General features: G+C 47.1%; 1 protein-coding gene across 1 annotated transcript in view; it reads right to left on the bottom strand.

Annotated features, from left to right (window-relative positions):
- PDR2 (phosphate deficiency response 2) overlaps positions 1–10,623 on the bottom strand; it is a 61,202-nt gene extending 50,579 nt beyond the window's left edge. The window contains exon 1 of the mRNA XM_086485693.1: positions 10,269–10,623. Coding sequence (XP_086341819.1) covers positions 10,269–10,514 — 246 coding nt within the window. The 5' untranslated portion in view covers positions 10,515–10,623. The remainder of the gene's footprint in view (positions 1–10,268) is intronic.
- Between the last annotated feature and the right edge of the window lie 2,387 nt (positions 10,624–13,010).

The raw sequence follows: 13,010 nt of genomic DNA, 5'->3' as shown, positions 1-13,010 counted from the left end.
AAGGTGCCATCATAGGTGAGAAAAGAGATACTCTTTCCTCCCTCCTTGAACTTCTTTAGCTTTTGTGACCTTCGCCATGCAGGAAATGATTTGCGATGTCCTCCCCTCTTGTATTCTCTAGGAGAATAGCCATAACTTTCATCGGAAGAGGAGGAAGGTGAAGAAGAAGGAGAAGAGGGTGACCTCTTCCTAGCCCTTTTCTTCCTTTGTTTCCTCTCTTGCCTTTCAGAGTGATGAGGAGAAGGACTATAGGTTGCTCTTTTCCTCTTGGGAGGAGTAGGCGATCGTCTAGACCGCCGTCTTCGTGGAGCGACATCTTCAGAAGAACTTAGACTGTCATTGCTTTCTTTCTCTTTGGATTCCTCCTCTCGAATGGGAGAGAGTCTTCTTTTGGGGGTCTCTTCAAGAGGCCTCCTAAGCTCTCTCTCCTCTGGGGGAGGAAGGGAAATTCCATAAGCACGAAGTTGTTGATTAACTTCGGCTTGCAAAACAGGGTTGCCGATAGCTTGTTGCAACCTAGTGACGAGATAATTCACAAACATGGGAACATCATCATTAGCACCTTCATGTGCAAAATCAAAGCTATCAATGTTCATTCTACTCTCTTGATTATTGTCAGCCATGTTAACAAAATTTATGTTTATACTTAGTGTATGCTTTGGCAATACAAAACCTTAGTTGCCACTCCTCTTAGCCTTTGAAAATCGGCTCCTAAGTATCTACACCCACGGCTCAAAGTGGTTAATTATAGAGAGTAGAGGAGTAGCTCTAACATAGCAGAGTTGCCAAGGGCTAGCTCCTTTTGGACTTCTTATGGCTCAATAATGGTAAAGCCGTAGGCAAGTCTAAAAAGACTCCATTATTAAGTCCAAAGCTCCCGAGGTGTGCACCATCCCCCACATAGTGGGCTTAACAAAACCGATATTAGATCCCAGTTCCACTTACTCTATTATAATTAACAACATCAACCATTTATAGGCTACTTAAGGACCTCTCTTCTTAAGCAAGAAAAGAGAAACCAAATGCTCTGATACCAATGTAATGGAATTTGCCTATTCAATTTGAGAGTAGCGGAATTTAATGAGAGTACTTTCAAGAAATGATTTTGTGAGCATAGCGGGTAGACATAATTGAAGATAGCAACATAATCATAGCAATTAGTTAACTTGGCATAGACAATACTTTTGCAAGAGAGAGAATTTAGAGAACATGACAACAGTTGAGGACCGGATTTATGTGGAGCCGGTCCCCCCTCCAATAGGCATTTGTATTATGATTTCTCCCATAAAGAGAGACTTGTTACAATACAGTCTTTGTGTTCCTTGTGACCTAGGTGATGTCATGAAGATGGAAGGCTTCATGCATCACAAACATATCATAAACTTGAAGAAAGCTTTAACTATCCCAAGCCTCAGTCCCAAGACCTCAAACACCTTCGAAGGTGGAGAGAGCTAGCAGGGAATGAGGGTAGGGAAGAGGAAGAAGAAACATTTCGTAGGAGAAAGAATTAGTTCCTCACTTATCATACTCTTGTTGCTAGCATACATAATAGCATAGTAATGAAGAAGAAGGAGATGGCAAGCTTAAGCATTGAAGCACGGCTCTTGGTTAGATTTGCACTCCATAGTCAAGAGTGTCGGTGTAGGCTCTCAACCTCTACTTGCTTGGAGAAGGAGAGGGAGCTCTTGCACTTTGCATAGTACACAATGAGAGTGCTTGTGAGTGTGTGTGGGTGAGTATACCCCCTAAGCACCCCCCTAGCTTGCTTGGGTCGACCCCCCCCTTGTAGCTCATGCTTGAAGCTCATTGGACCTTTCCAGGCCTAGCCAATCACAAGCAGGAGCCATTACAAGCAACAGGGGTAGCCTTGGGACAAGTGTCCCCCTTTCCCCTTTGAGAGAGAGGACTTGATAAATGCAAAAACAATTAGATAATTCAAGTAATTTATCATTGGACCCCTTTGAAGCCTAGCCAATAGGCTTCAAGCAACACATGAAGGTAACATGGGTAGGAACCTGACATGTGTCCTTGCTGCCTCTTCAAGCTGGGGCTTCCCTTGTGAGTGTGAGTGTGAGTGTGTTCTCTCTCTAATCCCTAGGAAAAGGGCTCGCCCCCCCTCTTGTAGGGATGCTTTTGACTTTAGGAGCTCAAGCACCTTAGTCATCAAGCATGACAAAGCACTTGGACTAGGGGGTATTCCCACAAGCATCTCAGGCAAGCATGTCAAGGCACCTCAAGCACCTTAATCAAGCGGCAAGTCAAGCACCTCAAGCATGGAGTAAGTCAAGCGCCTCAAGTACCTTAATCAAGCACCTCAAGCAGGACAAACACCTCAAGCACGACAAGCACCTCAAGCAGGACAAACACCTCGAGCTTGGGCCGGGTTCCCACCTCAAGCTCAGCCCTAGCTTACCTAAGGTCAAAGGACTTTTACACACATTATTGGAGGTCTTCAATGAAGCTAACCCTAAGGTCTTATGCTCCATTGGTTAGCCTTGCTCTTGATAGACCATCTCCCATTTGGGCCCCTTTTCTATTGGCCCCGTGTTGAGATAGATCTATAAGCACATATCTATATCTTAACACTTGTTCCCGTTTATTCTCCCACATTAAGTGATCAATTTGATATGAGAAAATCATTTGGGTTGGTTAGATATTAGATTTTATGACACCAGTGTGTGCCCAATCATAATAGTGCGATAATTCCCAGGCTCCATGGGGTCTCCTGATTTGAAGATAGGTACGATCGTAGATAGGCTCCAAGTGTCCGGTAGGCCCTCACACATGGCACGGTTAAACATAACTGCTAGAAGCTGTGCTAGTAGGTCTTTGGCATGCATGAAATGCTCAGCGACTAGGCCGTCATGATCATATGCTCTCCCAGTCTTCATCCTGTCAATAGCTTTCTTCACCATCTCGGCGGGCGGTGAAAAAGACACATGCGTGTGGGCATGGATCGGGGGGGTTGGGGAGGGGCGGCTGTCCAGGTACTGTGTACAAAGATGATGCGTACTGACCCAGGTCTCTGTGGAGGAAATAGCAGGAGGGGGGGGGGGGGGACTGCTCATGAAAGAACCGCCACGCCTCACGCGAGTCCTGACTCAAGAATAGCTGATATAGATCCTGCTCGAGTCGAGCCAAAAAAGCCCCCTTCTTCCGCCACACTAGGCGTCGGAAGTCAATCTGTGACTGTCTGTGAGTGACGTCCCCCAACAACACCTCCTTCTGAAGTCAGGCTCTAGTCTGGCGGCACTCCTCATCGTACCAGCTATTTTGAGGCATGCTCCCTGATCGGCGGCTCTGCTCAGGCTTGGTGTGTGGGTATGCTTCTGCTTCTACCTCATGTAATGTATGTGTCAGTATAGTAGTTAGCTCCTCCAGAGGTCGCCTCGGGTCCTCAGTGCATAGGCGTCTGTAGATTCCGTCCATGTATACAGAATCCGTCTCCCGTGTGAATGTGTAGCGAGTGGGGGCTGCTACTCGTGGCCTGTGTGCTACACTGAACTGAAAGGAGATGGTCATCGACACCAGAGCATGATCCACTGCCACTCCGATCGGTCTGGGCCCAACTGTGAGATCCTGGATACTAGAGATGAGATTCGGCTGTGCCACGACATAGTCCACAGTGCTGGCTCCATGTCTGTGTGGGAAGCATGTAAAACCTCCCGCAACAGGAAATCTTTGTAGGCCGTTCAAGATGGCCAATCCATGTGCAGTGCCCATGTCTATCAGGTGCCGCACATACAAAGTATATTCCACATCGTGTGATAGTCTGGAAAGGCCCGTCTCTGCTACATCTAGCTCTCTTAGCATCTCCTCTGAAGTATCATAAAACACTGCATGGTGATGGGCAGTCCTAGCATTGAAGTCCCCTAGGATGATAATGTCACCATCCCTAGAGAACTCCCATATGTCATCATCCAAAATAGAGAAAGGGGACTGTCCTCTGGGTGATGCATAAACTGATGTACTCGGGGGAAAGTAGCAAATAGCTAGATAGAGGTATCTGCCTGTCTCTGCTTTCAGTCTCACCCACATGTACCTAGCTTGCTCGTCCATGCGGGCTGTGTATCAGTGGCTGCAGATCCTCTCTAAATAACACTGCCACTCCCCCCGAGCCCCGCCCTTTGTGCTCTGAGCGTGTCTCCTGTCTGTAGGTTGTCTCCCACCTGTATCCACTGATGTGTGGCATGGATTGCCCAGGGGCCTAGTGTGTCTCAGAGTAAAAGATGATGTCTCTTCCAGTAAAGCTATCCTCAAAAGCTCCCACATCAAGACGCATAGATCCATTGCAGTTCCAGGCAGCTACTTTGAGTGTGGTCCCATAAGTCTCGCACCGTCATGTGGAGCGGCGCTCTAGTATTACCACTTTTCCGTCTCGATAAAAAGCGATCTTGCCTTTTCCCCTTGCCGCTCTAATCTCCGGCATTACTTCCTGCATATGAGCGATCTGCGAGAGGGTGAGATCATCCCCGAGAAAGATGCCAGTCTCTTTAAGAGTTGGTCTTTTCTTCAAGAAGGACTTCTTCGCTTCCATGGAGGGAAAACGGAGGATGAGTGCTCTTTCTCCACTGCTTCCATTTTTTTTTATGTTGCCCACTCTCCATGCCCTTGTGTGCGTCGGCTCATGAATCCCCATCAAGGCTGTGAGTTCTTTTACTTCTTCGTCCACATTGCCTTTATCTTTAAGACCGCAAATTCTCACATGTAAAGCGCGCACCCTTCTCCTCTGCTCCTCCTCAAGTGTCTGATTAATGATGTTGCTGGGTGTGGACGTGGGCGTTATCTCCTTGCCTTTCCCTTTCTTGGCCACCTTGATCCATTTCTCGGCTTCGTCTGCCTTCTGTTGAGTTTTGGTAAGAACATCCACCCAAGAAGTCGTCATTTCTTTGTGCTGCTCTTCTCCCTCTTGGATGGCCCGTACTTGCTCCTTGATCGTGTTGATTTCTTGAGGGTTGCAGTTCGCCCTCTTCCAGTGTGTTTCTTGATCGTGCTTCGGCGAGATCTTTCTTGAGTGACGCGATCTCTTCCACTTGGGTCGTCACTCGATCTTCCAACGTGCTTATCTTGCTCTCTTGGATCAACACGCGTCCTTCGAGCATGTTTATGGTACCCCAGAGATTGCGTTTCATCTTGGTAATGGTCTCCATCATTTCCTCTTTGCATTTTTGAATGGCATCCTCTAGGGGGTGGGCTTTGTCGTTCATCTTCCTCATGCTTGATCGCCGTCCGCAAGGGGGGGGGTTAGAAGTACGTGTGCACCCACACTAGCAGCGGGCGCGGCAGCTGGGCGAGTGGGGGAGCCGTCCGCAAGGGAGAAGACGCGTGCACACCCACACTAGCGGTGGGCACGGCGTGGGGGAGCGTGAGGCGATACGACTAGAGAGGGGCGTCCATAGTTACAGACGGGAGAGAGGGGGGGGGTAAAGTGGGGGGGGGGGGGGGGGGGGGGGGGGGGGGTTAAGGTATGGTAAAGAGAATGGGGGAGAGGGGGAGGTTTTTTTTTTTTTTTTTTTTAATTACTTCCTACACGTAGAAGAAGGGGGGACATCCTACGCGTTAAAAAATTGGGGGGGGGGGGGGGGGGGGGGTTTGAAACCCTAAGCGTAGAGGAAGGGGGAGGGACATCCTACGCGTAGCATGTGAGGAGGGGGGAGGCGGGCTTGCAGAGGCAGTGCGAGGGGAGGCGGCACAGCAGCTCAGCAGGCGGGCATAGCGGGCCTGTAGGTGGGCACAGCGGCGTGCGAGCAGGGCGAGGGGGGGGGGGCAGGGGGGCAGCAAGCAGGGCGAGGGGGGGAGCGACGGAGCAAGGCAACGGACAGGGCGCGGGCAGGAGCAGGCGGGTAGGAGCAGGCGTAGGCGGACGCGGCAAGGGGGCAGCAGGGAGAGAGAGAGAGAGAGAGAGAGAGAGAGAGAGAGAGAGAGAGAGAGAGTGCACAGGCCTTGTGTTGCAGGGCAGCCCTAGGGTGAGCATTGGGCTGGAAGGGGGGGGGGGGGGGGGGGAGGGCAGTTAGCTGGCGTTTTTCAGCACCCTTCTCCTAGCATTTTTGGCAGCCCAGCATTTAGATTCACATGCAGCAAGGCAACACCACAGCATTTCCCTTGCGTTTTTCTTCTCAGGGCACTCACATAGAGGTGATGTGAGCATGCAGTTGCAGAGCACCTTCGTGTTGGTGTAGGCATAGGGGAGGAGGAGATCCATGATCTCCAACGGGCAGCCACACCATGGGCAGCCTTGATCCAGTTCCTTCTCCCTCTAGATCAGTTCTCTTACCAGGAGGTCATTCAGAGCCTTGCTTTGAGTGCAGGCTAGGGTAGCCCATATTGAGGCCGAGTCAATGGTTCCGTGTGATGCAAGAGCAGATGGTGGTAGCAATAGCAGTTGTGTGGACCTTGGGTCTATCCTTCCTGGCATGTCAGTTCTATGCTGGCCCATATAACCGGCTAGTACACAGTAGTGGGCGGGGTGGTACTAGTTCAATTACCTGCTAACTTTACACAAAGGATTGAGAAGAAGAGAGAACACAAATGCATCAAGCAACTAAAAACAAACAACCTGAACACTACGACCAAACTCTCGCCAAGCTGTCCAAACCTGTCGAGGGCTGAAATTGCAGGTTTTCGACCCAATTTTGTTGGCATAACGGCGCCAAAATCCTTGTAGGTCAAGAGTACAAGTTTAGGACGGATTCCCATGCATTTTAGAAGCTTTCCGGTGAGCTGTAAGTGAACTTCAGCGGGCTGTAACTTTCTGTTTTGGTCACTAACAAGTGCCTAAACTCCTGTATAACCTTCGAGTGTCCTCCTCGGTGCACCATGGTGGAGAGAGCCCTCCAATCCTGATCTTCAGAGCAAGGGATTCTTGCAACCTGCATTCTTGTAAGGTTGTTTGTATTTCATTGTCGATCTTCTTATGAGCTGCCTCATGGACTTCTTTCTGAGCCGCCTTGACAATCTCACTGAAAGAAGCTTCGACTACGTGTGTCTTTGCTAGCACAGTTTGGTTCTCTTTTGCTTTCATCTCCTCAAGCTTACTCAAACGTTGTTTGAGTTCAACATTCTCCAAGATAAGCTCTAGGATCTGAGCCTCTAGGGTTGTGATCCTTGCGTCTTGGCGAGTGGCGGGATCCTTCTTAGGCGCGGCTGCCATCGCAAGGAAACTCTTGCGTGTGTTGGCCATTGGTGTGTTGAAGGAGGACATTGAATCTTCGGATCTTCTCGACTCTGTTGTGTGGGCAAGCCCGACTATGGGAACCAAGATCGAACTTGTTTGATGGGGCTTAAAGAAATGAACAGGAAAACGGGTCTTCTGCAACTCGACGAAAACATAAAAAGGTTGATGAAGCTTAAAGGGTTAAGCAGGGTCTACAACTCGCCGAAACAGGGCTAGGCTCGGTGTCATGTGGCTAGTCGAAGCAAGGCTGTCAAGTTACTGCTGTTGGTGATGGTGTGCACGTCAAAATAGGGTCGGGCTCCATTGCTACTGCTTGCGATAGCGGGACAATGCAGAGGGATGCTAACCCCCCCCCCCCCCCCCCCCAAGGGTTGCCCCTCGCCCCAGGGGAAGACTTGCAGGCAAGCAAGGCTAGGGTTGTTTTGAAGCTCATAAGTGAACTACATTGTGTGTGTGAGTAGTGGGTGCAAGTTCACAGCTTTAATGGAAATCTTGCCTTCTCCTTTGTCTCATGTAGCGCGATGATTTTCTCTCATGCATCTCTCCCCCCTTATACATATTGTAATGCCCCACTAGTTGGACCACTCAGAGGGTGTATAGTTCTGTGGGTTCTATGCGCATTTCCCAAGGCAAGAGCCTTCTAAACAGGAACCAGATTAGCTAATTGCTAATCCCCCATGGGTACGCATAGTTCCATTGCAAAAGATTGCGAATTTCGAGAGTTTTCTTGCGTGAAAACTTGTCCAAATCACAGGGGACTGACCCATTGCGTGCAAGAGCTCCTTAGACATGTTCACTATGCTCAAAACGATCCAAAACAGAGAATTACAGCCTGCTGTGTTTTTCTGCAGGCTTAGGGTTTTGCACCTAAACTACAAATTAACACCCAAGGAGCCTCAGGGAAGCCTTGGGGTGGTCATAAAGGACCTGTCAGTGGCCGAACAGTAAATTACAGCATGCTGAATTTTGACTACAGCTCACCGGAAAGCTTCTAAAATGCAAGGGAATCTCTCCTATAGGTGTACTTTTGACCTAGAAGGGTTTTGGTGCCGAAATCAGGTCGGAAACCTGCGATTTCAGCCCTTGACAGGTTTGGACAGCTTGGTGGGAGTTTGATCTAAGTGTTCGGATCGTCCTTTTCAATCAAATAAAGATATACCGAAAGGGGTGCCCGTCTATGGGGCCTGCAGGGTGTCGGTCTTTGTGTGCGCAGTTACGATCTAGTTGTTGGACCCATCTATGCTCTCTTTTCTTCTCAGTGCTGCGTGCAAAGTTAACGGGTAATTGAATTAGTACTGCCCTCTACTGTGTATTGGCCCATTTTATGACCGCATCTGTGAGGGCTAGGGCTTGCAGATCTCGCACTCTCCTGCAAGGGAATGGGCTGAAAACCAAAAACGCTGGCTGATCTGCTGCAAATCTAAAAACGCCAGGCTGATGGGTTGCTGCAATAATGCTAGCTTGTTCTGCTGCAAAACACAGAGGCTGATGTGCTGCTCCTCTAGTGCTTCCTCCACTTATGCCAAAACGCTGGCCTAGCTACTTCTTTTATATGACTTTTGGGTAGGTCAGGAATTTTAAGTTAGGTCGGTGAAAATGTGCAAATGAGCGCACACAAGCAACAAGTCGCCGACAACTCACTGCTCGGTGAACCATTTGACAAACCGACTAGACCGACACATTCTAACCAAGACCTACATGCTCGTCATGTCAGATGCCCACCGTAGGGTAATAACATCTGTCAAAACGCGTATACAAACCATTTATGCAAGAGGGTTCCAAAACTGGAAAATTGGCTCTAGAAGTCGATGAAGCATGTCCACATGGCACATAGAGCCATGTGCAGGTGGCATGCCAAGCCGTGATAACATCCTCTTCATACTCCTCCGTAAGGCACGCTAAAGTGAAGACGCATAGGTGCTTTTCTCCATACATTAGGGTGGAACACCATGTCTGCGCATTACCCTTCAGATAAAACGCCGCCCTTCGTCATTTGGAGTGTTCTGAAAAAAAACCTCCCGAAAAGACAACATCGAGCTGTTGTATGAATGCGAGGACTCAATGGGTGTCCTTACAACCTGAATACATTTCAAACTTGACTGCTTGCCCACCCTCTTGAAATTCTCGATCTTCTTGCCCTTTTTCTCGAGTTGGACGAATTGATTCAAATTGTGTATATGTCTTCGCTTCTTCCCATACATTGGCTCATCAAAGTCAGACCTATCAAAGGATGAGGTATCATCTTCAGAACTATCAGAATGCATGCGGTGCTTTCGAGACTCTTTGTGGGATCATCTTTTCTTGCTTTTCTTGTTCTTCTAAATCTTTCTCCACTTCCGGTGCTTTTGTGATCCTTTATGGCCTGATGCCAAGAATGAAATGTAATCAATGGGCATACTCTGATTGGCTTTGTAGGTTAATTTTGGCCCCCAAAGAGCGTTACCAGAACCCTCTCTCTCTCTCTCTCTCTCTCTCTCTCTCTCTCTCTCTCTCTCTCTCTCTCACACACACACACATTTTTTTCATGTCTGCCTCTGGCTTTGCTCTCATGTCCACCCGCATTCTGCTACATTTCTCACAACAAACACAAAAACGCTAGAGCTATAAATCTAGCCTACTAATATGCAATAACTCCATTTGTACATGATCCCTAGGCCAAAACTGAAGGCCAGGGCACTGTGCATTGCATGATTAGATGAGTGGTTTAGGCCTCCATATGCAGTTTTAGCCTTAACACATAATTTAGCCATTTTGGCCCATTTATTAGATGGGTGTGTATTCTATCATCCTATAGGCCTTTCTTTTATCCTTCATCTCCACAAAACCAGGGTGAGAAAACATATTTTGTATCACCTCATATAAAAAGTTGCTTGAAAAGAATTGCTCTGACACACAATTTAACAAATTGTGCCTCAGCCCAGTTCAGTACTTTGCCTTTGACCTCCTTGTGAGGTGCTCTGGCAAAGAAGACATGATATTCTAGCATCTGACACTCTTCCACAAAAAAAAAACTTAAACCAAACTATAATTTCAATACCCTGGCATGAAAGTCTGATAAGATGCGCTGAAAGTTAATTGCGAAAATGTCGCATACCTTAGATGCTTGTACAAAGCACCGGAAATTGACAGACCATGCTGAGAAGAGGAGAGTGAGGATGTGTAGGATCGCAAGGGCAGCTAGAATAATGAGGGAATCCATGAAGTCTAAGCGGGGAACAACCATCAACATCCAGCACAGATAAAAAATGGCGAAGGGCCACACATCTAGGCGCTGTGGAGCCGCCCTCCATCTGTACAGCTCCACGCATCGCACCACTTTGCCGTCCACGGGGTAACGCATCCCTGCTCTTCTCCTTCACACTGCTGCTCCTCCCTTCCCCGTTCGTTCCTGCCTTCTGCGTGGGCGGCTTACGTCTACTTTTTGCAGAGTATTTCTGCCTCCAATTAATTAGAGTTCTATAAATACAATTTGAAATTAATTGTATGGGGGTTGCCCTAAGGCCCGAACGCATCCACGACAGAAGCAATTCAAGTCAAAGGGCTATATCAAAGCTATTGGCAAATTAGCCAAATGCTTGGCATTTTCAAAGTGTTGTTTGAGCTTGATAATATTGTGTTGGAACTCCTCATTTTTTACATTAACGATTAGTGTGATACAAAATAACTTGATGTGCTATTGAAACTGACTTGAGCATTGGATATCCTAATAGGGCAGATGGTCTCAAGGTAACAAATAAGATTTCGCATATAAATGACAACAATAATCAAATTCAACATGAGATCTAGAGGTAAGGCTTGATGGAAAAGGATAATGTGTCAAGTACTACCCTTGTGGTCGTTATTTGTTTGAGCATGATACTGTGTTGGGACTCCTCATTTATTACATGCTATTAAACTACTTTAAGCATTTGTAATGGAAATGGCCTATGAACTTTGAGAGTAGTGGAATTAGGAAATTAGAGAAAGCATTTTTGTGAGTTTACTTTGTAAGCATAGAGGGTGAACTTAATTGATGGTAGCAACATAAACACAGTACTTAGTTAACTTGGCATGAACAATACTTTTGCAAGAGAGAGAGTTTAGTGAACATGACAACAGTTGAGGACCGGATTTATGTGGAGTCTGTCCCCCCTCCAACAGGCATTTGTATTATAGATTCTCCCATCAAGAGAGACTTGGTACAATACAATCTTTGTGTTCCTTGTGACCTAGGTGATGCAATGAAGATGGAAATCTACATGCATCAGCAGCATAACATAAACTTTGCAAAAAACATTAATTATCCCAAGCCTCAATCCCAAGGCCTCAAACACCTTCGAAGGTGGAGAGAGCTAGCGGGGAATGAGGGTAGGGAAGAGGAAGAAGAAACATTCCATAGGAGACAGAAGTAGTTCCTGCTAGCATACATGTGCGCTCCTTGTCGCACTGTCGAAGCAAGGGACTTGCCTAACACTGTGTGCGAGCCACAGACGGCTCCAAGCACACAACTAGCTTAACTAGTAAGCTCAAAAGAGGGCAATGGTGTGTCACTCACCGCTCTATGCTCCTGCCGTGGAGGATTCCTCGCCGCGAAGAAGAAGGAGACGCCGCTACGTCGCACTCAACCGCTTCACCGCCGTCGTGCCGCCGCAATGCTCTCTCTCTCTCTCTCTCTCTCTCTCTCTCTCTCTCTCTCTCTCTCTCTCTCACATACACACACACACACACAAGGAGGTGAAGAAGAAGAAGATGGAGATAGAGATGGAGCAAGAGCACTCTTCTATTGCACAAATGAGAGAATAAGTGAATTTTAGGTTTAGTTGGCTTTTATATGAGCTCACCCCATTCACACTTGGGCGCCCATGCTTAGCCAACTAATCCTTTGAATGTCCCAGTTAGAGTGCGCCTCTCATCGACGATCACTCTTACCCTTTTCCTATTGGACCGACAAGCCCGGTACCTGACTCTACCAAATAAATAATACAATGTCCACCGTAGGTTACAACGTCCGTCTCGTAGGTGATAGGGTGTCCGTGAGCCGTGAGGGTTAACATGCCTCCCTTCCTGATGTAGATTCCGTCCTCGGAAGCTATTGAGTTGAAGCTCGTTGGTCGAGGTGGAAGAGCATTTGAGATGAATGTCCTTAGCCTTCATTAGTCACTGCAAAATCAAACAACATTGCACAGTAATTGCATTTTCATAAGCGATTAAAAAGCATATGTAATTTTAGGCAGACAATTGATTGGTAACAGAATTTTAAACAATTTGTCAACAATAAGCATTAAATTGCAATGTAATCAAATGCATAAACAGATGTGAAGGTAAAAAATTAAACAAATCTGAGGTCGCTAATTTAACGGTCGAAAGGCACTAGAGATTGACTATTAATACCATGGGTAAGCTTCTTAATTTTCTCTGGTTAATTAAGTTGTTTAATCGCGAGAGCCAAGTATTTCATATTCGAGGGCTGACTAGAGGCTATACCTAGAGGACCTTGTAGTTAAGCTACAATAAAAGGAATTTCTCATGAAATCATCGCCTGACTGATTACCTTTTCTTTGACCCCCCAAAGTCTTTTCACAGTGATTCAATTTGATGTGTGTGCTTATTTTGTATGCCTTGGGTTTTTTGCTTTTCAAGGAAAAGCGCCCACACTGGGAACCTCTAGGGCTCTAGTACCATAGGCAATACATGTGAGTGAAGTACCAAATCAAGCTGAGATTTCTCTTCCAGCTTAAGATTTTACATTGTGGCACTTTGATTTTTTGTTTGTTCATTTTCAGCATTTTAATTTTGTAACTTTGGGGGGTCATATAACACTGATACACCTCCCCAGGCTCATCACACTAGTAAACTC

This window comes from Adiantum capillus-veneris, chromosome 16 (assembly GCF_014529385.1).
Source record: "Adiantum capillus-veneris isolate H3 chromosome 16, ASM1452938v2, whole genome shotgun sequence".
Lineage (NCBI taxonomy): Eukaryota > Viridiplantae > Streptophyta > Polypodiopsida > Polypodiales > Pteridaceae > Adiantum > Adiantum capillus-veneris.
The sequence above is the reverse complement of the archived record's forward strand: the minus strand, read 5'-3'. Positions and strand labels throughout refer to the sequence as shown.